General features: G+C 32.4%; 1 protein-coding gene and 1 long non-coding RNA gene across 2 annotated transcripts; both read right to left on the bottom strand.

Annotated features, from left to right (window-relative positions):
- Positions 1-62: 62 nt before the first annotated feature.
- On the bottom strand, positions 63-27,958 carry LOC126735991 (erythroid differentiation-related factor 1). Its single transcript, XM_050440121.1, has 13 exons — positions 27,199-27,958; positions 26,406-26,600; positions 26,068-26,347; positions 25,671-26,013; positions 24,731-24,924; positions 24,531-24,679; positions 24,332-24,473; positions 20,119-20,360; positions 16,436-16,579; positions 13,728-13,952; positions 13,486-13,669; positions 6,370-6,673; positions 63-537 (listed from the first exon to the last, which is right to left on the bottom strand). The coding sequence occupies exons 1-13, from the start codon at positions 27,795-27,797 to the stop codon at positions 155-157; spliced, it is 3,384 nt and encodes a 1,127-aa protein (XP_050296078.1). The 5' UTR covers positions 27,798-27,958; the 3' UTR covers positions 63-154.
- Positions 7,936-11,752, bottom strand: LOC126735995 (uncharacterized). Its single transcript, XR_007660582.1, has 2 exons — positions 11,603-11,752; positions 7,936-8,183 (listed from the first exon to the last, which is right to left on the bottom strand). It is a non-coding gene; the product is annotated as an uncharacterized LOC126735995 (long non-coding RNA).

The following is a 27,958-nucleotide window of genomic DNA, read 5'->3' on the forward strand; positions in this document are numbered from 1 at the left end:
TCTACAGGGAATGTCCGTAAAAATATATTCAATTGGCTTTTAAAAACAAAACGCCATTTAAATGTTATTCAAACGTTTACTTTTATCTTTATCACAGTTTCAATAATCTTAAAACTAACACATGCAATACACACAGGATATGACAAACTTATCATTAATTACGAAGGCCGTTTAACTGCTCAAAAATCTCCCCAAGTACTTTATGCATCTCGTTCAACAACGAATCGCGATCTAAATTATTTTTTAAAGCGAAAGTGGCCTTGTAACATTGTTTGTAAGCGTCAGCGAGCTTCGAATAGCTCTTGTTACCGATGCAGATTTTTACCATAAGTTTTAAGACGTTCTGCAACCTGGTGGTCATCAATTTAAGCAGGGAGTGGACGGTGTTGTAACGTTTCACCTGATCGGTGTCGTCCTCTATCACTTCCGGCATGTCCACGTTTTTTTCGATTAATTGTTTTAGCATCACGTCGATTTCGATGAAGATTTTGAGGCAGGCTTGCAGGTGTTTGAGTTTAGATGTGGTCGAAGTTGTTTCTGAAATAATTAAACGTAAAATTTATAACAGAAAATATAAATAACAACGAAAAATGTAGAGCAGTGTTTATCGGTTTAGCAAGAGCATTTGATATGGTGTCACGCTAACTGGTTTTGAAAAATGATATTAGAGGAGTAATCTTGAGTATCATTCTAAAATTGTGTTTTTCCATTCTGGTTTATTCAATTACGTACAATGACATTGATTTTATAATAATTCTTCACTTATTTTTAAACTGCGTCCATGATATAGGTCTTAAGTATAGAAAACACATTAAGAGATTCATTATTTATTATAATAGGTGTATTGCACAAGGCACAGTTTTAGACACATTACTTTTTTTTATTATATATTAATAACTAAATTAAGACTTAAAAATGGCTCAATCATTTCTCGCAATCATTTTTCGAATGATGTAAAAGAATATGTGATTAACGGATTGGAGGTTTAAATTGAAGGGCTTAAACATCCAGGTTTTGTTTTATTATGTGAACACTGGATAAAACCTGATGAACTTGTAATTTTAGAGAATTATGTTGTTATTGATAAGTACTGTCGTTCAAATATGCTGCATGGAGGGTCATTAATTTTTTTGCATTCTGAATTGGTTAAAGAAATTAGTTTTGTAAAAGTAAATAAGTTTGATTATTTAGCTGATGACAGGGTATTTGAATTGTCAATTATATATAGTAGCTCTATTGATCTGTATGTTATATGTTTATATAGAGCTCCTGCTGCCGCTGTAGGTGACTTTTTATTTAGACTAGAAGTGTTATTGTCTGGTTTGAATGTTTTTTCGAAAGTAATTTTGTGCGGAGATTTTAATATTGACTGGTCAAATCTGTCTAATAATCTTACAAACCAATTGACTTACCTTTTAAGGTCTTATAGTTTAAATATTGTAGTTAATAATCTAACTAGAATAACTTCTAACTCTACCACTCAAATTGACTATGTGTGTACCAACATAGATGCAAATGATTTTAATTGTAATGTTATAAATTCAGGGCTCTCTGTGATTTTTGCATAGGTCACAAGAGTCAAATGAGGGGAAAGAGAAGGGGCAGAATTTATAGCAAAAAAAACTATAGTAGCTTCTTGCAACTGGGTAGATCAGAGGATTGGCAGCGCGTTTTGTCTACTGCAAGCCCTTTTGAGTCATTTCACGCAATTATTTGTGAAAATTTTAATAAATGTTTTCCGATAAAAACCTTGAAAACGAAAACAAAAAAAAAATGGAATACCAATGGTCTTAAGGTGTCTGCTAGAAATCTTAGATCACTGCACTATATTCGGAAATTTTATATAAATAACATTGCTTTTATTAACTATTTTAACAAATATAGAGCACGGAACAGACTAACAATTAAGACTGCAAAGCAAAAATACTTTAAAAGTCGCTTAGCTAATTCAAATAATGTTCAGGGAGAGGCTTGGAAATATTGAACCTGATAGGCTGAATAACTTCTACTGTACCATAGGTAGTAACATAGCAAGTCAAATTCAGGGTTTTTCCAACTATGAACAGTTTTTTGAGTATAGGGCTGGACCAGATTCTTTCTTCTTTTTGCCAACTGATCTAGTTGAGCTTAAGTCTACTCTAAAGGAGATAAAGAAGAAAAATACGTCTGGCTATGATGAACTTAATGCACGGTTATTTTTTAATTTACCTAATTCGGCACTGGAGGTACTTGTATCTGCTTTTGTTTAAGGGGCGAGCTTTAGAATCACCCTCTTCTTACAGACCAATAGCATGGCTTTCCACCCTCTCAAAAATCATCGAGAAGTTAAAAAGCGACTTATGTCATATTTAGCTGAAAAGCAAATTATAAGATCGGAGCAATTTGGGTTTCAAAGTGCCAAGGGAACATCAGATGCAATCTTTTCATTCTTTGAGTCCTTATTTTTGAGCTTGAACAGTGGTGATATTGCTGCAGCAGTGTTTTGTGACTTGACCAAAGCATTTGACTGTGTTAGTCACGAAATACTGCTGTGCAAGCTTGAGCGGTATGGATTCAGAGGTCTGGCTCTTCAGTGGTTTGGGTCTTGGTGTGACTCATGGTGTTCCTCAGGGTTCAGTTCTTGGGCCACTTCTATTCTTCATTTATATTAATGACATGGCCAATCTTAGGATCTCAGGAAAATTCATTCAGTTTGCGGATGATTCAACAATTTTATGGCATGACACGAGTGCGATGAATCTAAATACCACAGTTAACAGAGATATTGTTGAAATCAAGAAATGGTATGATTCGAACAAACTGTGTTTAAATATTTCAAAAACTAGTGTTATGAATTTTAAATGCAATTTAAATAATGTGTTTTTGGAAAATCACATTCTAAACAACTTAGACGAAAATAAATTTTTAGGTTTATTTATTGATAATAAACTAAAATTTGAGGGCCATATCACGCAATTGTGTAGAAAAATATCAGCAAACTGTTATGCTCTTAAAGTGGTCGCAGGAGAGGTTGATTTTGACATAGCGAGAAATGTTTATTTTTCTTTAATTGAGTCCCATTTAAGGTATGGTTTGTGTTTCTGAGGTGCATGCACACATTACTTATTTAATAGTGTTTTTGTTTTGCAAAAGAGAGCGATCCGACGTCTGTGTAATGTGAGTATGAGAGAGTCTTGCTAACAGCTATTTATCACTCATAAATTCTTAACCCTTCCTGCCTTATTTATATTGGAATCTGTTTGCCTCGTTCATAAGAAATTTAGAAATGTGAACACAACTAATAGGCATGAATATAGCCGTCGACGAGATAATAATGTGCTCTTGCCTATGTCTACAAGTTCACTGATCAAAAGAACTTTTATATTTGATGGTAAAAAATTCTTTAATCATTTGCAGATCTGAAAGGTATAGGTGTAGCTGGAAACTTTTTAGAAAACGTGTTAAAAAACTCTTAGTTGCAAAGGGCTATTATGAAATAACTGAATTTTTGTCGGATAGATTTTAGTCATTTTTACCTTTTTCTTGCAGGACTTTAGGTATATTCTTTATATTTTTTACACCATATCATTTCGCCTAATTTATTTCTGTGATTCATTTTTTTTACAGTTTTACATTTAATAAAATTGTATATTTCAGGAGTAAATAATATCTGTTTGTGTTATATATATTGATACTCGTGACATTACATTAGCTTTGTGTGTTTTGGTTCAGAGTCTTGGAGGAGTATTTCTGAAGAATGGGGATGTTTTTGGTTTTACCGGTATAGGTAAACCATATTCAGGGAAGCAGAATGCCTTTAGGATGACGGACCATAGTATGCTAAATAACCATTTTACATGTTTGTGTATATGTTTTTCTTTTTTACAGCTTTGTCAACAAATTTACTTTTATGACAATAAAGCATTGATTGATTGATTGATTGATTGGTTGCTCTTGACTTTAAATGCCAATAAAACTCATATGACTTTTTCGATAATGTAGAGTCATTGTTAAATTATGGGATTATTGTATGGGAAGGAAGGCATAAAAGAGCTCCAAGTGCATTAAATATTGTACATACAAAATGATATTCTTAAGATTATATGTAAAAAAGTATGCTTTACCATACACATCTATTGTATTCAAAAGAAATTTTTATTAGAGGTAATTATATTTGCTTCTAAGAAAAATGAGCTAAAAAAATATGTATGCCATGTCATTGATACGAAACTGGAAATAAAATTAATAATTTTATAGACCTGCTTAGAAGTAGTAACACTGCCAATTTATGGTTCCTAAACTGTAATGACCCAAAAATCCATGATAACCTTTTTAATAATCGCTAATGATGTTTTGGTGCTGCACTTTTTTTTCTGTATGATTATATATTTATATTATTATTATTATATGTTTTATAACTTGGTCTCTTATGAATTCGGATCGTGGCGAAAATCGGATATTTTTTTAAAGTTTTCTAGCAACCAGAGCACATTAGTAAGTACATTACATTAGTTAACACAGTCTATTAACTACTTAATGCAAATATATTATGTTAATCATTTCTGTATGAATACTCTGTTTTTTTTTTTAAATCGTTGTACAGAAATGAATTTTGTTACTAGTAAAAATCAAGAAAATAATTGAGGCGGGTACCTACAGGGGTATGGACCTACCACCAATAATTTTAAACGTAATTTTTATGCCACAAAAGAAATTCATCAAAGGTCATTTTTTATATATCCATCAAAAATAATTGAACGTTCTTTTTATATGTTCTAGGAATTTGAACTTGGTTTGTGTTACTTATATTTTCCAGGCTTCTGAAATCATTTTCCTATATCTTTCAAGGATTTCACCTTAATTTTATGTGTTCCAGAGAATTGAACTGTTGTTTCCAAGCTTCTGGAGTTCCTCAAAAAATTTAACTTTCCTTTGATATTTTCTAACAATTTGAAATAGTTTTTTATGTGGTTTTTAAGTCATTTTGTATGTCTTGATTGTAGGATTTGTAGGTCAGGAATTTGATTTTATTTTTTAATAGATTTCAAGCCTTTCTAATTATTTTTATATTTTTCGGGAAGTTGAGTAAATTTTTCATATTTTCCAGACTTTTGGAGTCAGTTTACAGGAATTTGACGTCGTTTTTATAAATTTTCTCAGGGATTTAATAGTTTTTGATATTTTTTAGCGCTTCAGGTTCATATTTTCATCAGGAATTTGATGTTGCTTTTTAACGTAACATTTATGTATTACAGGGATTTTAAATAGTTTCCTGAGCTCCTCCGGTTATTCTCTTATATATTTTAAGGATTTTACATAAATTTTATGCTTTCTAGAGGATTGAACTAATTTTTCCAAGCTTTTAAATTTATTTCCAGGAATATGACTCCTATTTTATATTTAAAAAAAAATAAATAAATATTCTTATTATTTTAGTTATTTCGACTCTCAAGAATTTTATTTTTATTCATTTTTTAATAAAATTAAAGCTATTCGAATTATTTTTATATTTTATATATTTTCCAGGCTTTTGGAGTCATTTACAGGAATTTGACGTTGTTTTTATAAATGTTCTCAGCGATTTGATAGTTTTTCATACTTTTCTTAAGTCTTTGACGTAATTTTGTTTCCACGCATTTGATGCCGTTTTTTTTCCATTTGTCTAATGCTTAACCTTACTTTTATGTATCACAGGGATTTGAACTAGTTTGTCATGTTCTTTAGGCCTTTGGGGTCACATTGTAATCAGGAATTTTATATAATTTTTCACAAATCTTAAGCAATTCATGATATTCCTATGATTTCTAGAAATTTAAATAATCTTTTCACGTTTTTCAGGCATTTGGAGTTCATACTATATCATATACATTCGACATCTTTTTTTTCCATTTTCCTATTATTTTTGATGTTATCGTTGTTTCTCATTTAAAATCCATTCCAGGAATTTCATGTTATTTTCCATAAATTCCCAGTAATTTAAGTTATTTTTATATTTTTGAGATATTTAAATTAATTTTTTATGTTTTTCAGGCTTCTGCGGTCATTCTATATGTTTTCCAGCAATTTTACGTTACTTTTTTTTATGTTCTCACTAAGTACTTAAATACCCATGTGCTATGTACCGTTTTAAAATAGCGTCATTGCTTTGACAATGTCCTAAGTCCTGATGATGGTACAAAATGGGAATACAAAAAGTGGTGTATTTTATTTATAACAATTTATCGTTCCAGACCAATGGTAGATAATTCGAAAACCTACAGTTTCATATGTTAAAATTTGAGTGTGCGTGAGAAAATGACGGAGATATTGAGAAAAAAGTAAATAAGTTAAGATTCGAGTGTTTTTCATTTTATAGGGCTACCTAGCTGTTATAATACTCTTTGGACTTACCTTCAACTAATTGTTCGACCAAAGCAACCCTATGCATCTGGCAAGTAAGAAAGTAAATAACATCCCCGGCTTGTAAGAACAATTGACAAGCTTTGTCGTAATGGCGGCTCGCCAATTGAAGGGCATACTTCGAATCGTTCTCCGACGTCCATATGTGATTGTGCCAAACGGAGGCAATACGATAATGAATTATCGCTGCCCGATATTGATACAATGGAAATTTGTAATTGTTTTCGTCCATGTCGCAGTGGTCCATGGCCAATTGGAGGGCCTCCAAAACTTGTTTCTCCGCTTCCGATCTTTTCTGTAACATTTAAATTAAATGTAAAACAGAACAGTCTTCTTCATTTTATGCTTTACAATTTTATGTTTACAAAAGTTTTAATTAGAATAGATGTTACTCGTAGTTACATTTTACGATAAAAATTTTAAGAACTTTAAACTTTAAAGAGTATTTGTGCCCAACATTCTGAATTTTCATTTTTATTTTAATGTGAGATCTTATACGATTTTATAATATATATTAGGTAATAAATTACACTGATATGTTTCTTATTCTATATAATTCAATTCAGTTTTAATTAAATTAATACGCATACATATGCATTCCCTCCTGAATAACACTTATAAAATATGTCCTGACTGTAGTTGAGTAAAGTTCCGGTTTTATTCGTTTTGCTCAAGAAGAATAAGAAATCCTAATGTAATTTAAAAAAAAAAAGGACGATGATACTATCTTACCACTATTTGACTTCATTCTTAGATATATATACTTATCAAGTTGAAAACGTACCCACATAATAAAAACACAATTCGAAAACTAATTGCAATTGAAAATTTAAGCCAGTTTTAAAATATTTTAAGTCAATAGTATGGACTTATATAAGAAAAGAGTTTTACAAATTGTACATGAAAAAATTTATTTTAGATTCCACGTTCTAAAATTAAAAAATTGAAAGTTTAAAATCTCGTCCAAAAAACATTTTACTGAAATTCAATTATTTTAAATTTATTTAACGGCCTTAACAACAACATTTCAGATTATTGCAATCACTGAGACATTATTGATTCCTGATGTAACACTTTTAGATATTCCAGGATCTACGTTGATTTATAATAAAGATAAAGAAGAACCAGGTAAATATCATAAACCTACAAATATATTAATTTTCAAAATGAGAATGTACAAATTGCCGTTAGTAAACGTGAAAAACATTTTTAAAAAAATCTCAAAAATACCATTCTGTCTTAATAATAAGGGATATTAATATCGACTTGCTTGAAACGAACCATATAACTGAAGAATACAAAATCTTTGTGTCCACAAGATTCGAATTAAAACCCTACATTGGCCACAGATTTCTTAAATCAAAAAATCCGATCGATATCGCACAATCATTTACATTTGACAATAGAATAACAAATCATTACCCTTTTGCTCTGTATTTTCTTTTAGAAACAACTTCCAACAGTTCAATAAAGGGATCAGAAATTACAAAAAAAAATTTTACACAGATTAAAACAACTTTTATCTGGGGAAAAGTTATTTAGAACAGAATGCAGACATTGCGGTAAAAAACTTTATTAAAATATTTAAGAAACATATCGGATCTGTAACAACAATACAAAAAAAATTGTAAAAATTTATGGATCCCTGCCTTACTGTGATTACCACCTTATGCAGGCAATAACAGGCCATGGTACCTTCGGGACCTTCTTGAAGAGGATTCGTAAGCAGGAAACTGACTGATGCTGGTATTGTGCGGAGCAAGACACGGCTGAGCATACGCTTTTCCAGTGCAAAAACTTCGAACCTCAAAGAGAAGATGCAAATCAAATCTGCAATGTTGCAGTCTCAAAACTAAATGTAGCGGAACTGTTGCTGCGCAGCGAGAAAGATTGGGACAGCATTAGCAAAATGTGTAGAAACATACTAAATATCAAAATAAAAGAAGAGATGCGAAGAGTGGCAAGAAGCACAATTAATGACGTAAAAAGGAGAAAACCCTGAAGTAATGCTCACGAGCGGTTCCAGGGTCACAGAGGAAAGGGTTTTAGTGGGTCCAAACAAAAAAAAATCCAACAAATCAAGATTATGGGAGTCAATATAAAGATTACAGAAACACTTTAAATAATGTGCTTGATTAGGCCTATATAATATATTATATAATCAATAACCTTTTAGGAGTTAATTTTAAAGGAAGGTGAGGTTACAAAAAACATGGCTCCTTTAAAAAATTGCAAAAATTCTGGAAGTATCGAAATTAGAAAGAAACTTTTAAAGAATATAAAGTTTTTGTAGCTGCCTCGCTTGTACATATAATAAATAAATGTCTGGGAAATTTTCTAACATTTTTAAAGAAGCCCATATTAAACCCATTTTTAAATCTGGAAAGAAATCACTTTCACTATACCTTTTATTATTATATACAGCCAACAAAATTAGAATGATTTCTTCAAAAAAAAAAAAAAAAAAAAGATCTTGTCCAAGAATTTCGATTTTAGGAAAATTTGTCAACGAAAGATGCCTTGATTGAACTCACGAACAACATAAATATTGCCCTTGATGATGAAGAAAAAGCGTTGGTGGATTTAGCCAAGGCATTTAACACCGTTAATCATCCTAAAGGTGAATATTGATGACAATATCAGTGCAGAAGTAGAAGTTATTTGTGTTCCTCAAGGAACTGTACTAGACCCTATACTGTTTTTGCTCTATATAAACAATTTGGAATTGGAAAATTAATTTGGTTTGCTGATGACTCTGGAATATTAAATAAATTCTAGTACTGATATAATAAATTAAAAAACCAGAATAAAATATACAGTAGACACTCAATACCGTGAACTCAAAAAAACAAAGGCCGTTCACATTACGTTACACTTTATGTGTACTAAACATTTATAATTACCAAAAGTAACAGAAACAAAACGCAATTAACATAACATAAAGTTCATATTCTTACTTAAAAATATTATTTACTGTAAAGAAAAAAAGATACAACAAATTTCAAACTTTAAGAAATTAGTTTTTCTTAAAGAAGTCTGAAATGTTTGTTTGTTTTTTAGGTTGTTTTACTTTTAACATCACAGCTTTCTCTCTTAATTTTTTTAGGACTACAATGTCATTTATGTCAATTTCATTTTCCTCTGCTGCCCACAGAATCGCTATATTAAAGGCATTAATTGCCCTATCTAATGAAATTTTATTTGAGGGTTCCTGCTCAACCTCATTTAATACTTCTGCTTCATCCGATTGACATTCTTCAATGTCGTCCTCTGCAAAATTATTGTCACACTGATTCCACTCTACAATGTCAGAATCTTCAAAAGTTCCCTAAAAAAAAATTGTAATCCAAATTAAGACTTAATATTCAAATATAAAATGACAAAATTTACCTGAGGTGTCAATGTATGTAAAAAGACCAATGTATGTAAAAGACCAAGAGATTCAGATATGGGTTTCTGAGCAGTGCTGTCCCATTGGTGTTTTAGGAGAGAAAGAGGTACATTTTCATCATCACTGTCTACATCATGTGTAGAGGGCACCACATTTAAAATGTTTTTTCAACATTTTTTGATAACTTGAGAATCAAGATGATTCCAAGCAGACATTAAATTGATCACTGCATCTTTTATTGTCAGGTTTTTTAGGGCATCAATGACATTCGTATTGTTGGCCACTATGGATGATAGAAGACCTTTTCTGTAGTACAATTTTGTTAGCCTAATAACATTTTGATCCATAGGCTGTATGAGTGGGGTGACATTAGGTGGCAGGTATATGGTTATAATTTGTCCATCTTCACTTTTTAATTCTTCTTCGGTTGGATGCGATGGTGCATTATCCAGAAGTAGAGCTTTCAATGGTAGACCTTTATTTTTTAAGAACCTCTTAACCTTCAAAAAAATTAATATGGTTGTACTAATCATAAAACAAAACTATAGATAAAGAAAACTTACCTGTGGCACAAACGAATAATGAAACCATTTTTTAAAAATTGCGGCAGTCATCCAAGCTGATTTAGAATGTTCATAGTCAACAGGACACTCGAAATTTTTAAACAATCTTGGTTTTGCCGCTTTACCAATCACCAATGGTTTAATTTTATGGAGCCCAGTAGCATTAGTGCAACCAAAAATGTTATTCTTTGTTTCTCCAATTTTCTACCAGGAGCTGTTTTTTCTGTTGACAAGGCAAATGTTTTTTCTGGTAATAATTTCCAGTAAAGTCCTGTCTCATCAGCATTGTAAACTTGATCCAATGAGATTCCAAGCTCTGCTATTTTATTTTTTAGAGCCATTTTAAATGGGTCTACAACCTCTGGTTGAGATGACAGTTTTTCCCCAGAAATTTTTAAAAAACGACGTCCAAATCTTTTTTTGAATCTTTGTAACCATCCCTCACCAGCGGTAAATGATTTATCCCTTTCATTGAGCTGTGAATAAATGAATTTTGCTTTTCCTTTAATCATATCGCCACTTACCATTAAATGTTTATTCCGTTGGTCAAGAAACCACTTGTACAGTCTTTTTTCCATTCTTGGAAACTGGGAAACTTTGTCTTTTACCTGGTCCAACATACGTGTTTCTAACAGCACTAGAAATCAGTTCCTTTTTCTTTTTTATTTTGCAAATTGTAGATTTTGCCACACCATACTTTTTCGCTAAATATGTAACATCTTGTCCATTATTTAAGTCTTGAATTACAAGAGGTTTTTCATAGAGGGTTAAACACTTTGGTTTTTTAAGCGACATTTTGTTTAATTTATAAACGATCTAACACCAACACAATTTAAGTCACACTAATAAAAATTACTAGACTTTAAAACCACACTAACAGACAACGTAAACAAACGATAACAACCTGCCTTGCTTAACACACAATAGATCACGGCGCCTATCGATTCGAAGAACGCCAAAAACAGCATATCGGGGAAGCACCGGCTGCTTTCGCCTACGTTACTGGCGAACGATCGATTCAATTACATTTGTTTCCATTAACGGAGGATCGTTTGTTCACGGTATACGGTGGTCAATGCAAAAAATAGTGCTGTTTCCGTTATGCGGGGTTTCCGCTATCCGATATTCACACTATCGAGTGTCTACTTTAAATTGCCATTTAATGTGGAATGGGCATATAGAGCATACAACAAACAAATTAACAAGTCTGTAGTGTAGGTTTACCAAACTGACTAAATATTTTGAGCCTTCTTATCTAAAGATACTTTACCTGGCTTATGGTCATTGAATCTATATATTAAACCTTTGAAAAATAACGAAATGGATACTAAACGTATTTTATAATAAGCCTAAGCTTTATCCAACAAACTTATTTCACAAAGAGAGAGAAAATTCCGATACGAGACAACTCTTGATAGAAAAAAATAGCTTTGAGACAATACAATAAAAGTCATAAATATTCAGCAGGCTGTGTTCCAAAGTTCAAAGCGTCACTAGCCCAATGGCCTGTCTTTATATAAGTTTAAATATATACAGTTCAATCTAATATATCAATGGTTGTTAAATCAAAAAAGGGACAAAGCCCAGGCATAGTAGCAAAAAAGGACAAAAAGGAAAGTTTGTATTCTGTCAAGTTTAATTTGCTTGCCTGCTGTGTATCTTTTTTCTCGATTTGGACATAAACTTCCCGATTTCATACTAAATAATAGTATTCCCAAAAAATACACGAAACCCTGAAATTGACATATGCATCGCTAATGTAGTTTAGTGCGTTTTGAATAATTGAGTTATTGTTTTTTTTTGGATTTGCTTGTTTACTTTGATCTGTATATTGTTTAATATATAAAAGCCTTATAGTGAGTAGTTTAAATTAATCCACTAACAAGGAAATTTTTTTCTTTCTGTTGTGCTATCTAAAATAATTTTCTTACTTTTTTTAAATAGGTTAAGTAGATTAGCCTTTGGCTAGACTTCGCCTATGTACACTATTGAAAAGTACAAATAAAGCCATTATTTATTTATTTATTTATTTATTAATAAATATTATTATTATTATTTAAATTATTATTATTGATTGCTGTTTATTATCAATGCTATAATCGAAATTTAATATATTTTGTTTCCTGTAAAAGTAAGACAGCACCTTTTGAGTGCTAATTCTAACTTTCTCTAGATCATTAACAAACAGAATAAAAAGCACATAATAATAATAATAATAATAATAATAGACTTTTATTAATTATTTGAAAGATTCCAAAAAACAAAACCGTTGATAAGCGAAGTCTGGCAAATTTTGCTATTCTTAATTAACCATATCAAATTCTTCATAATATGATAAATTATAACGCATTTATGTAAAAGCTATCTACATAAAAAAATCATATGAATTAAATTGTATATGCTTATAGCATTATATTATAAATGGTCTTTTAAACATTGCAGTTTTATGTGTTGATATAGAATAGCGATGCCGGTATCTTCCATTTCTATTGTATATTGCTGTCCTAGGTAAAAATTAAGATTTTAAAGTTTTTGAGGATCCAGGGGCATTAAGCAACTTATGAACAAAATTTGATAAGTACGACCTTCGACGATTTTCCATAGTTAACCTATTTAATTTTTTGTAAAAGTGTGAAAAATGGTCATATTTGCGAATTCCATGAATAACTCTGCAGCATGCATTTTGTATTCCATATTTGTCAATAGCGGTTAAGAACCCATAAAAAAATCGCGCCAGTTAAAGTGAGATAGAACAAGACTATCAAATAGCATTTTTTTAATGAAAAATGTAAAATATGACTATTATTATATATTAATTTAAGGGCATGAAATCCCTCTCTTATAATATTTTGTACGTGTTAAACCTAAGATCCTCGTCAATTGTTACGCCCATATTTTTGCAGTAGACACAAAACACATACTTGAGCCGTTATTATTTAAATTGAAAGAGTTTTTGACAAACTGTCTTTTAGTTTTATTCCCAAAACATAACAACTTCATTTTTTTATTCTATATAATTTAAGATTATGCTAAAGAGATAGTAAACCGATTTTGTTAAGATCCGCGTTTATATTTTCTTGATTAAAAGGAAAGTACTACAAAAGACGTAACAGACCTAATAATAACTACTGTAAAAAATATCCGGGTACATACCAATTCAGCGGGTGGAAAATCACACATAATACAAGCCATATTGAACAAGGCCGTGCTAAGTTCCCAGTTGATCGCGTCCCAAATGGTCGGATGATGTTTCCTCTCGCCGATTACCCTCAATGCCTTTTTGTAACTCTGGATCGATTTGTTGTAGTGTTTTCGTTCCATGGGAGTTAGCGCACGCCTAATTAATAATTATCAATTAATATAATCATACACGTTTAAAAAGGTTTATAGATTACCGGTCCTCTGGTGCGTAGGCGTGAGCCATCAACCGATGCAGATGTCCCATATTCGAATGTAAAAGGGCGGTGTTCGCGTCGTTATTTACTTTTTCGAATATCTGCAGCCCTTTGATCAAGAGGGGCTCGCTTTTGGCGCAAGCGTCTAAAATGTCCTGAGAGGATTTGGCCGATTTGGCTTCGTTTAAATAGTGGTTTGCTAGCTCGTTTAAACTGTTTGCTAACCTACAAAAGTATATTAACATATAGGATTCAAAGACGCAATAAATTTTGAAAAGATTCGCGATCGTAAGATTTGCACCTGGGCTATATTTGATAATGCTTCTCCTAAATATCGGTTTGAAAAACTTGGCATGCATAGTAGTTTTTATTACAGAGACATTCGGTTCAATAGCTTATTAAATATTCCTAGGAGTAGAACAGAATTTCCAGCATTTTCTTACTTGTAACTTAAGCTGGCCATACAGACATTTTTGGCGAATCATCTATCCTACTTATAAAAAAAAATGAATTTCTAGGCTTAATTATTTCGTAGGCCTTAATTTATATTTAAACAGAAATATTTTCCAGGCTTTGAGGCTATTTCGTATATTTTCTGATATTATTTTTATGTTTTCCACGGATTGAAAATAATTTTTATTGTATGCAACAAATAAATTACACCTATTCTATATACATACAAAGGTGGAAAGTACCGCTAGGCGTGTTTGAATAACCACCACAATAAATAATAAAAGGACATTTTTCAACACACAATTTTCTTAAAAATAAAAATTTGAACAAAAATGATTCAGAGAACCAACCATACCAGAATCAAAGTTACACCCGTATTAAAATATCAGCAGTGTCCAAATTTTTTTTTAATTTAGACTTAAAAGAGGCCATGCCTAAATCTTTAATTTCTGCAGGTAGACCATTGTAAATACAGGCAGAAGTATATATGAAAGAACTTTTCAGAAATCTTATGCTGGCAGATTGCCAGTGTGCTTTTATAGCGAATATTTACATTATGTGTATCTCCCCTTTGAATAAGGTTTTTTCTGACAGATATTCTGGTTTCTGAAAATTAAGTAACTTATGTACAGTGCAATTTATACCCAAAAATCTTCTTTGAGCCACATTAAGACTATAGACCTGCTTTACATGCTCTCTCACGTGAACCCTCCGAGGCAAATTTCTAGTAAATCTTACACAGGAATTTTGAATTTTCTGGATTTTATATTTATTTTGTTCAGTTAAATAAGGACCATATAAAATATTTAAGTATCCAGCAATACTAAGCACTAAACTCTCTGTAAGGATTTTTTGTACTAGCAGGCAAAATATCCTTAAATTCATAATTATAATGACTTTAATTTATAATATGACTGTTGACAGATCTTATTTACATACAAAGGCCCAGGTTTTTTACTTAATCTACCCATTCCAATTCAACACCCTTAATATTTAATTTACTTGGTGCTCCATTATTCAAGGTACTTTCATTTCTTGAGAACAGGATTGCCTGTCTTACCAGAATTTATAAAAAGTGAGTTTTTGTCAGCCCAATCAGAGATCCTCTGTAAGTCAGCATTAATTAAATCCAAAGCTTCAGGCAGGCAACCAACCAATGATGGCAGATAAATTTGCAAATCATCTGCATACTTGTGATACCTGCAGTAGATTATTTTATGAATTAAGTCAGCCAGAAATATTATTGAGAAGTGGTCCCAACACCGACCCTTGCGGGACTCCCTGAGTTACATTTCTCCACCCAGAAGTTACCACACCCTCGTCATTAGTCAGCTTTACTGTCTTTTGCCCGTTTTGAAAGTAGCTTTTAAACCACCCATTTGCCTGAATATTGTAGTGCCTTAGTTTTGCCATTAAAAGTTCTATATTGAGAGTATCAAAGGCTTTTGTCATATCTATCAAAACAGAGGGACAACATTGTCCATTATCCAGAGATAGAGCAATATCTGTTGTTATTTTTAGAAGAGCTGTCGTAGAACAGCTATAATTTGGTCTAAAGCCAGACTGAAATTTTGAGATAATGTTTCTGCTTAATAAATAATTCAGCAATTGACCTTTTACAATTTTCTCAATTAGTTTAGATAAAGTTGGCAAAATACTACTTGGTCTTAGTTCATTAATATTGGTTGGATTGTTCACTTTAGGTACTGGAGTAATAAGGGCTTTTTTCCAGATATCAGGGACACACCCAGAAGATAATGAATTATTAATAATGTTCACTAGAGGTTTTAGGCAAATAGGAATGCAAGCTTTTTAACCTTTTTATAGAGATCTCATCTACCCCAATAGCATTGCTTCTAATACTGTTTATGGTTTTATAAACTTCATTTTCAGAGACTAGTTTAAAATGAAACGGCTCCCCATCGATTGAGGTATTAAGAAATGTATCCAAATTATCTGGATCAATCTGTAATTGAGGCACACTATCCAGAAAATGATTATTAACAAGTGTTGGCTCTCTTAGATTAGAAGGAATTTCTGCAGGTGCATTCTTATTGACTTTCCAATTTTTTTTCAAAAGTCCTTAGTTTTATGTAGTCCTTGACACCTTTTTTCTGCCTGTACTGCCACATTTACACAATTCTTAAGATCGATGTAATACTTTCTACTATCATCAGTCTTTAGATAAAGATATTTTTTAAAAGCTTTATGTTTTAACTGTCAGCATTACAAAACTAAAACAATTCAAAACTTACCTAATATCCAAACTGTTCGACGGCGCAATCTGTCCTCCCATTTCGTAACATTTCACTGCTTTCAGTAACATTTGCTCGATGGTTCTTATGTCATGGATGAACACCACTCGGACGTCCTTATCTCCCAAGTTTACTTTATAGATCCTAAAATATTTCGTATAAATCAGAAATTATTCCATAGGCGGTCAGATATATCAGTCAGTCATTAATATTGCACGAATATTGAAAAAACTTCCTATAAACTTATGTCCGAAAATGCTTATAAAGTGCCGCAAATAATAAACTAATAAACAAAAATAAAAAATAAACGTCAAAGAAATATGGCAACTTCCATTTAATTTTTGTTGCCAATGAAAAACATATCTATGCCACAGAATAAACAATCTCACAGAAGCGAAGGCTTGCGTCGGCTCCTTTGATATCCATGAACCAGTTTTTTATAAGCCCAACTGACAGATGTACCCGGCGCAAATACACTGAGATATCTCGTAAAGTTGTAGTAAACGCATACACCGAACGAAGTGCTTTTATTTTTAAAATCGAAATGGTTATATTCATATAATACGGGAGCAAACTACAAAATTTAGTTACATTTCAAATAGGATTTTCTTTTGTTAAGGCTTATATTGGTCCTTGCTTTTTAGAATAAGTAATAAGTTGTTTTATGATAATGGTAAATAATATTTGCCTTTAGTAAGGCACTAGCTGAGAAAATGTCTGCTATTTGTGTGATGTTAATATGTTAACAATATACATATACATATGTACATAGGTAGGTATTTTTAAATTAAATTTTAGCTGGAAGGTTTATACGCAGGTATGTTTTCTCGTATGTTTTAAACACAACACGTTTAAGAGTAGGTATCATCGGCTTTTATATATTTATATATAAAAAGATGTATGTATTATTATATACATATGTAGGTACCACACATACGTCCATATTTTATAAAGGTATTATACGTTGTATAGTCGCCGTCCATTATGATAGTCTGGAACAAAATATAAGATTCTTAAGGGTTTTACTACTACTATATTATGCACTTGCATGGGTAAACCAGTCCATAAAAAGACAGATAATTGAAAATTAAAGTCACATAAAAATACTGTATACCTAAATCAACCTTAATATTTTTATCTATGTACAATGTTATGTACATGCACGTATGTACACATACATAGATATATATGGTTTAGGCATATACATATATGTTTATTAAATTAAATAATGTTTATTCTGTATTTATTTGCATGGCACGACAAATTAATTAGGGAATATTCTGAACTTTTCAAAGCTTTTAAACAACTATAATAATAATGAATAATACATAATAATGTAACTTTTCTATACCTACTTTAATAAAAATAAGAAACGGCAAATTAAAAAATATTGCAAATATACACACTAACGCTCGTACTAATACACTAATTATGACCCGATACACCACGTGGGCGACGATAGTTGTACCCGTTAGAATGGGGGTAAATGGGAGGAGCCTGAACGAAAAACCGGTTCGGTAAAAAGGGCTAGCCTTCGCTTCTGTGAGATCGTTTATTCTGTGTCTATGCATCACTAGTACTTCAGAAAGAATGCAAGAAAAAAAGTCGATTGTTGGTCAAAATTTAAAATTACTCTATTTTTAAATTTTTGCTATTGATGCATTTTTGTAATCGTTTCCAGTAAATAAAATATTAGTTTGTTAAATGCTGGTAGGTAACCCAGACCTGTATTGAAGTTCACAGAGACAGTTTTTAAAATTTTCCTTTTAAATGAATACAGTAACAGAGAAATGAGTAATATGCATTTTGTGTAACGTATTGCGAACGGCACTGTCTACGAAGCAAGGCGTATTTACCACGAAAGATTCCCGAATCGTGTTATTCCACATTCAAAGATTTATTCGCCTCCATCAGCGACTCGGAGAAAATGTCACAAGAAATTCATCGCTAACAGTGAACGACCTCGTATAGTTGCAACTATAGAAATGGAAGAGGCAGTGTTGAGGAATACTAAATATTAGTCCATAGACAGTCTCCAGAATAGTGAAGTCCTATATCTGTACCATTTACAGCGAGTGAAAGCCCTTGAACCTCACGATTTTCCTCAAAGATTTACATTTTATCGATGGCTGCAACAAAAACTAGGAGAAAATCCTCAGTTCATGCTAAGAATATTATTCACAGATGAAGCCTATTTCTCAAAGAACGCAATTATGAATTTTCACAATAATTACATATGGGCATAGGAAGATCTGTATGGAATTATTGCACCAGCAACAATTTTCGGTTAATGTATGAGTGAGAATTGTTGGAGATAACTTGATTGATCTATTATTTTTGCCAGAACGATCAACTGATAACTGTGGTAAGATATTTAACGATATTCTCTCGCAGAGGAACTTCGTGCATTATTAGAAGCAGCTCCCCTTAAGCTAAGATATCAAATGTATTTTATGCACGATGTTACTCCAGCCTAATTTAGCTTAATTGCTCGAGAATATTTAATAGAGAATATCCCAGTCAACTGTGGACAATCCACCTCCGTGATCTCCGGATTTAAACTCATTAGACTTTTTCCTCTGGGGTTATTTAAAGCAACCAGTTTATACTACTCTAATCGAAAACGTTTTTAACAGTTAAGAAATAGGATAGTGGTAAATTGTGCAACAATTCGAAACACTGCCAGCATTTTTGAACGAGTGCGGAAATGAAGGTTCGTAGGATAGGTGCTTGCATTGAAGTTGCAGGGCAACACTTTCAACAACTTTTATAACCTCTACTAATGGTTTGTGTTTTACGTCATGTTAATCATTTTCCCATTTTGTCAAAACCTTTGTTTTTATGAGAATTAAGTTGAATAAATATAATGGTCGTTTCCACTTCGTTTTTGCAATTGTTGTGTTTAAGAGCTCAAATTGTAATACGTTGCCTCTATTAGTGACATCAAAACTGTCAGAAAATGTGAATTTAGTACCTTAGAAAATCTCCTTATACCTAAATTCATATGGTTATTCTCGTTTACGTTTAAATTATTTACAAATCTTGAAATTGAAATTAAAATTTCCAGGCCCTGTATCTTCGCCAGGAAGCATTTTCGGACATAGGTTTATAGGAAGTTTTTTCAATATTTTAACGCAAGGTATACGCCCATTCGCATAAACTTTCGTGCAATATTAATGACTCACCCTGTATATAAATGTCACATTTTAACAGTGCCAAATCATAAAAAACTACTTTTTAAGAAGTCTTATTCATATTTGATCGCATCAACCATAAATAAATTAAAAATATATGATTTTACTGGATCATCAGGGTGTTTTAAAAACTATATGAACAAGACCTTCTCTCTGGTCCCTGAGCAGTAGTTCAGATGTATGATTATTAGTTTCTTTATAATTTTTTTTAGTATTAATTTATATTAATAGTATTTAGTGTTTAAAACTATTTATAGTGCTAAATTCCGTAAAGTATTATTAAATATTCTATAGCCTTTTCTTGTCCCAATATTTGATCAGCAGTGCCAATGTATATACCGTTATTTATAGAATCTTTTCAATTTAAGGCTTCAACAGCCCTTTCGTTGTGTAAAAAATTTAAGCTGAAATTGCCTTTTATTCCATGGATTTGGTTTTTTTTTTGTATACAGTGTATTATTATTTTTATTATTAAAAAATTCCTACTACCTTTCGTCTTGTTCGAGCTTCTCTAGCAACCGAACGTCCTCGTCCTGATGATTATGCAACTGTTCCCTATAAATTTCGACGTTTCTCCAACGTTGCACGATCATCGTGCACGCATCGCCCGCTCTTCCGAGTAAGCAACTCAACTTTAAGTTTCCGGTTCCGATGCCGTTTGGGGTGCGATCAAGGGCGAGCTGGCAACGCGCCATGATCGCTAGGATTCTTAGAGAATCGCCGTAACGACCCTAAAATGAAGACCCAGATAATAATTTCAATAAAAATTTTAATTCGTCAAAAAGTAGGTTCCATAGTAGTGATAGTTTGAGTATTAGATTTTACCCCTTCTTTCTCGGAGGTATCTGCAGCATGAACAGTTTTACTTATTTGGGGCAAGTGAAACATGGTTGAAACACCAGAACTTCCTGATAATCTAGTAAATTGCCCAATAACACATTGTATAGTGCTGATAGAGAATCAAGGCGTGGGAGTGTGCGCTTGTATGTAGCTCAGTGTTTGAAGAGTACAGTATTGGATGAAAGTGTCACTTATAGCAAAAATAGTAAACAACTATGGGTAGATATAAAATATAATAAATCTTTTCTGGTAGGAACATTTTATAAACCCCTACTGGTTAGCTACACTTTTTTGAATAGTATAGAAACCTTCTTGTCTAATATGTCTAATTCAGACATGTCATTAAATCAGGTTCTTTAGATATGCTCAATTTGATGGATTATAGACTTGTGTACTCAGTAATTGATATTGTAACGAGGAACACACTTTTATTGACAATTCAGGAACATACTTTTATTGGCAACGTCAAAAACTCTAACCTAACTCGCGTTGACTGTCGTTTAATTGTTTTCAAGGTAAAAACTGACTAAACAATTGAAACTGAATAAAATATCACGAAACGCGCCCTTTTTAAAAACCGATGGAACCATTTCAAAATATTTATAATTTTCTTCATTTTTCCTTTGCGGAAAGAGACCAATCAAGAGAATACTGACAGTCAAAGCAAGCACTGACAGTCAATGTTCAGATTAGCAAGGGATAAAACGAACAGTAGGGACATTGATCAGAGAGCCTGGGTATCTCAAACAAGAGCCATTCCCCTGTTCGATCTTCCCAAGGACGATATAACTCGGGAATATCACTTTGTTAGGAATTTCAGTACAAAAATTGACAGCAAAAGTGACTGGGAAAATGGATCTGTCGCCCGCTCACTTAAACAGAATACTATCAAATGGTACACAGATGGTTCTAAAACCGAAAAAGGAACAGGAGCTGGAGTATTTGGGCCTGGCACCAAATACTCAGAGCCACTGGGAAAATACACCAGTGTCTTTCAAGCGGAAATACACGCTATAGAAAGATGCGCTCAATTAATCCTGAACAAAGACTACCTCAAGCAGGACATCGCAATCTTCACCGACAGTCAAGCAGCCATAGCAGCACTGAGTTCACATGTCATCAGTTCTAAAATGGTAAGAGACTGTTTGGGCAAACTTAATGAGGTAGGAAAGAGAAATAAAGTCACAATATTGTAGGTACCTGGACATACAGGCGTGCAAGGTAACGAAGAAGCCAATATTCTGGCAAAAAAGGGATCTGGTTCTCAATTTGTAGGACCGGAACCTTTCTGCGGCATAGGAAAGAATACTTACCTATATGAGCTTACAAAAATGGAGGATCAACTCAGAGAAAGCCTCTGGGATGATCATCCAGGGTTGAGACACTCCAAGATGTTCCTTGGAACCCTCGACCCAAAAAAATCTAAAGCTCTAGTAAGTTTAACTAAAACTAAACTACGGATTGTAACAGGATTCCTAACAGGGCACTGTCACCTTCGAGAACACCGCAGGAAACTAAAACTAGAACAGACAGGTGAATGCAGATTCTGTGGGGAAGAGGAAGAGACCCCAGAACACCTAGTAACTACATGCGAAACAGTTGCCGAAAGTCGTGCCATGCACCTCGGTAATTATGAAATTCCAGATGAAATATCTCATTACTGGAACCGTCACAACTACTAGCCTTTATTAAAGCCATAGGATTGTACGAAGTAATTTGACTTGAGAATAACATCAAGCAGTAATTAGAAAGGGGCACACAATAGATCTTTTAGGTCGCAGTGAAACTTCACCCTTATTTTAATCTAATCTAATCTAAGCAAGTACAAAAAATTCTAGAAAATTTAAAATACAGGGATTTACAATAATATAACCTGAATAACGTAAATTGGGACCAAAATGGGGCCCTCAAACAAGATGAACTATTTAAAAACTAGACACTATAGATGAAAATATTAAACCAAACGTAAGTAGAACCCTAAATAAGCCTATGAATCAACTTCAACTACAGAATACGAATAAAATAGTACAAAAACTGGGACAATAATTACATTTTCATAATAATATTAATGTTCCTAAAATAAGTAATAAGGCTCTAATCTATAGAGATTTAAAAAACTTCGATAAGAGGAGTCTGAGCTAGATGTACAGAGCATACAGATTATGAATCTATTTTGTGGCAGAAATAAAGTGACTCTTTTTAGTAATAATCTTAAAAAAATCTTCAATAAGCATGCTCCCCTAAACCATTCAGTAATTAAGAAAAAGAACAAGCCTTATATTACCGATACAATAAAGCAAACCATTAAATTAAAGAAAGCTGATTTTAATAGGTTTAAAAAAACTGATCAAATTGAACATAAAGACTTATGGCCATTCGTAGTGAAAAAAAGGCATACATGTCATGTATTTGAATTTCACAAACATAAAGGAATACAAAAAAAATTGGTCATAAATTGATTGATTGATGATCAAATTTGATTGGAACATAAGAGATAATAAAGACTGTGAAATACATACTCATCTAAAAGATGTTTTTAAAGACATGTCAGAATATAATATATTCATGTCATTTAAAAGAATAAAATCAAAAAGTATGGGTATTGACCAAATAAGTTATAATCTTCTTCTTTTTAGCAATCATTTAATTTTACTACTTTGCATATAAATAACAGTGTTTTTCCCTATTCAGCATTAGCAAAACATCTTGGTGTCATTTTTGATGAGCTCTTAAACTTTCAGGTACATGTCATACAAAAAATTATCCTGCATGTATGTTTTACTTAAAAGTTGTATCAATTTAAATATAATTTGTCCAAAAATATCAAATTTATGCTTGTGGAGGCTCTTGTGTAGTCACAACTACATTATTGCAATGTTGGTTTTTACAATTAACTCACTCTTGAAATAAAGAACAAAATTCAGGTAGCTCAAAATGCCTCTATGAGATTTGTTTTTAACATACAAAAACTTGACCAAATATGTTCAAAATAAATTACTAAAATATGAACAGAGAGCAGCTTTACATTTTGGTCAGTTTGTTTTATAAAATTTACAAATTGAGGTACCATAAGTATCTTTCAGATTATTTCACAGCAAGACAAGATTTACATAGTCACAGCCTAAGAAACTTTATAAGATATCCAACACCACTGCATAGAACTGAAGGTTTTAAAAACTCATTTGCTTATCAGGGTGTATTTTTGTTAAACTCTGAAGTATACAACTTAATAAGGTCATGCTCACTTTTTGTTTTAAAGAAGAAAACCAAAGCTTCTCTGTTAGATTCACATATACCTTTATTGTAATTTTAAGTAGTTTTAAGAAATGAGTTTAGAATAAAGTAATATGGTATTGAAACTGCCCACTAATACTGCATTTTTCGGGTAGCAAGGAAGAACACATTATGTGAATGTTACCTTTTAGATAACATTTTGTTGTTGCATAATAAACGTTTAATTATTATTTATTATTAATTTTTAGAATGTATATTCATTAAGTTTAATAGGCGATGGCAAGAAATAAAATATAAAATTCTTTATGTTGGCAATTTGATGGCCATTGTAACAGTTGTTTTCTTGTTTTTTGATAATTCTAACCAAAAATTACGCTAGTAGAACTAAGAATTGTCTAACTAGTTGATACATTCAAAAACAATTATGCCCACTGCCTGGAAAATTCACAAGTTTTTGCAAATATTAGGAAGACCACTAAATGTTTCAATTGTTTGGACAGTAAAGATCCTTTAAGAGATATTATGGGAGAATCAAATTTATCAATTATCTAAAATTTGGTTGGTAAAAAAAACTTATTTTTAGGCTTCTCCTCTCTTTAAACTCTGATAAAAATAGAAAGAAACTTACTTTAGTGATGTGATACTCTGCCAAAGTAATGTAAGCCAATACGGCCTTCTCTAGGAGCAACGTCTTAAGGTGATCTTTCCAAGAAATGGTATCGGGATCAAAAGCGGGACCCTTAGGCTCTGAATCTTTTAACAGCAAAGCCCTAAAATGTATTTTTTTAAATCAAGAAATGATTAAGCAAATGTTACGTTAAAATTACATCTTTTGTTCTTCCTTCGCCTTTTTTTTCTTCTCCCTTTTTCTCGCCTTCTTATTGCCTTGAACTAGTGACTCACTTGTATCGGCACCTTCCTCGTTTATTTTCTTATAAGGCATCGGAATTGGTTCGAAAGGTTTTGCCATGCGGATCTAACAAAAGTACTCGATCAATGAAAATTTAAAAAAAAAATTATAACTTACTTCTTCTTCGTTTTCCTTAGACTTTTCCCTTGCCTGCTCATCGCTAAAATACTGCAAACAATTTAAACCGGAGGCGACATGCCCGATGGCCTGAGTACATCTTTCTTCCAAACTGCTCACGATGGGAGGAGGAGGTTTGTAGTTATTTCGGATTTTTTCTTTGCGTTGCAAGTCTAACATGGCAAATGAATCACCTGAAATGCGAACCTACTAATTACAAGAAGTATAACTCGTATTTAAGTAAATGAACTCTCTGTGACAGTTGTTTTAATAACACCTCAATGGATTTCTAAAGATTCGAATTACAGGTTTTGATGGGATCTGAAAATGTCAAAATTTGTCATTTTTAGTGATTTTTTGAGTCCCAGTTGGTCTCTAAAAACGCCAGGTTTCGGCAACTATACCAGGTACGAAGTTGCGGATGGTCTCATGAATTCACAATAGTGAGAATATGACCTGTTAAAATTATGACGAAAGATTATTATGATTTAAAATATTAACTAGAGGAATCACATCCCTATTTTAGACCTCATTAAAACCTCTTTTAAACCTAATTCTGACCTTATCTGGTAATATATTTTTTGGACAAAGAAAATATAAGAAATCAGATAAAATAGTTTAAACATCTTAGAAGTGTAAGTAATTGTAGTTTTACATTGCAAAAGATTACCTCCATTTAATAGATTATTTATGTCTGAATGAATCTCTTTTATATTTTCAGTTTTTATTATTTTCTATTTATTTATTTAGTACAAACTCAACAGATATACACCCATTTACATAGTAGGTGAAACTTAACTACAGAACTATTCTGTATACTCACACACAATTGAGAAAGAAAATAATACCATGCAATTCAATACTTATTACATTCTAATGTAGAAATGTAATAACTACACTAAAATTTGTCCTTCCTCCTAATAAATCTAAATTTTCTTACCTTCTGGATAATCATCGTCGTCATAAATACTAGCCTCATCTTCCTCGCGTTCAAACTCTTCAAAATTCGGATTGTCCGGATTTAATTCGGCCGGAATATACAAGTCTGACAACATGTAATGGGACGAAGTGACGATTTCCGGATACTTTTCTTCCGGGAGTAGTTTTACCGTGTTTTTCAAGAGCATACGGATCGTAGCCAATTGGGAGCGACTGTTTTTAGAACTCTTCATGTTCCTGGCCACTTTATAGAGCAGCATGGCAACCGGTATGGTAAAAGGGTTCTGGCCCTTTAGGACATCTTCTTCTGAACACAGAGAGGTTAAGTCATACAGTTTTACCACCTGAAAAAAGGCTTGAAGACATATTTTTTTGTAGGGGGTTATAAGAACTAGTACCTCCTCATTTTTTCCTTTAAATAACCAATAAGTGTGTCCGGCCTTGGTGGCATTGGACTTTAAAAAGCTAAGAATACTTTGAGCCACATCCCTTATGAGTTTTGGTGAGAATTTAGAGTTATCCAACCTGGGTAAATCCTCAGTTTTTATAAGCTCATACTTCTGCACAATGCCATTAAGGTGATAACACATCACCAATTCAGGAACATTAGACATCAGGTTATCCAGCCAATAATCTATACCGGTAAGTACTGAAATAGGTTTATTCATATCCCTTAACCTACAAAAAGCCCCAGATATTGAATCCCCGACAATAGAAGATGACTAATTAAACACACCTCAAAGATATACACGGGTGAGTGCCTCCTCCAAATATGGGCATGTCAGTGCCCAATAGCATCTCAATATCCTCAAAAGTCCAAACTACATTTCTATTAAATTCAAATGGGTGAGAATCTGGACATTCTGGGGTCGGGTCTGGTAAGGGTGGAGTTTGAAGGGTGGTGTTTGCTTGCTGTAGAGGTTTAAGAGGGCTAAAAATACATTCATGTCAGTTAACAGTTATAATTTATAATGTAATTATTAGATCTTAGAGAGGGGTAGAGGCATTTGACAGGATTAATCACAGTTAAGAAGTTTGGGGTTCTCTGATATATTGGTTAAGTGGTTTACTTGGTGATACAAGGTTAAAATTGGCAATTTTCAGTAACAGGTGATATATGGTTTGCTGTTTAACTACTTTGTTATAGATTTTAAAATTGAATTCAATATTACAAATTTGTAATTGCCGCTTGCCGACAATCTCAAACTGCTACTAATAATTTATAAGGATCTTAATATTAGTTTAATATAAGAATATAGTCTTTTTAGCGTGAAGGAAATTTATTGAATTTTTCAGGTATCAATTGCATAACACATTAGGGATACTTAATAGTAATTCTATTTCTTAGCTTTCTCTTAAGTCAATCTAATTTAAAGCTAATTTTATATTTGAAATATTTATGTATATTATAAAACATTATTTAAAATACCTATCAATAAGATTTATATTATTTTAAGTAACATAGTATACAATATAATACTGTATTACTAATTGATATACTAAACTATTATTATAATTATCTTACTTACCTTGTGGAACATGCCTCTTGTCCCTCATTTTCAACTAAACTATGATACAAAAACTTAGAAGCCAAACTCTTTTGCTTCAAAGCTTTCTGAGATCTACTTTTAATATATAAATGCTTATCTTGTTCACAGGCCTCCCTACCGATATTCTCAAAAAAGAACTTTTTCAACCACTCCCAGCCTGTCTCAGAAGTTTTTAGTAAATGCTTGTAAATATCAAATTCATCTAATAGTAAGCTGTTTTCGACCCGGTGAACCATCATGCTCACATGACCTTTACTATATGGTATTTTTAGTAAATTTTTAATGTTTTCCGCATCTGAAACCACATCAACTTCCCCAACACAGTCCGGAAACATGTGGGCCATCCGAAAACTGGAAAATCCCTTCTGATGGTAAATGACCCTCTGCAAACCATAGGAGTCTGCTGAACTGCTTAGCCAATTCGACGGGGGCAAGTTTAGGTCCGTGTTACATTGTAATTTAGTAAAGGTAGCCGGTTTTGGGGCCGAATATTTCACGATAGCCCTGCTTTTTACAATTTCTCGGTCAGCTGGTTCTTCTTGTATGTCCTTGGACTCCTCCTTGGTCGGTTCTGACATTATTATTGCAATGAATACTTAGTAAGGAGTGAACGTCACTGACCAAATTAAACATAAATAGATCGCTTAGGAACCTTTCTGGTTATGTTGCTGGAATGTTCAAGATAAATCGAACGGTCAGGATGATTTCCCCCTATAAATTTTGACAGGTAAACAATCAG

The sequence above is a fragment of the Anthonomus grandis genome, chromosome 5, assembly GCF_022605725.1.
Source record: "Anthonomus grandis grandis chromosome 5, icAntGran1.3, whole genome shotgun sequence".
NCBI lineage: Eukaryota > Metazoa > Arthropoda > Insecta > Coleoptera > Curculionidae > Anthonomus > Anthonomus grandis.

Bases quoted from the DNA above. Each gene is read 5' to 3' on its own strand.
- LOC126735991 (XM_050440121.1), bottom strand. From the start codon at position 27,797: ATGTCAGAACCGACCAAGGAGGAGTCCAAGGACATACAAGAAGAACCA. The intron at 26,014-26,067 runs GTACTAGTTCTT...GCCTTTTTTCAG, and splicing joins TTAAAGGAAAAAATGAGGAG to GTGGTAAAACTGTATGACTT. The intron at 13,953-16,435 runs GTAAGTTTTGAA...ATACTTTTGTAG, and splicing joins TCGAACAGTTTGGATATTAG to GTTAGCAAACAGTTTAAACG.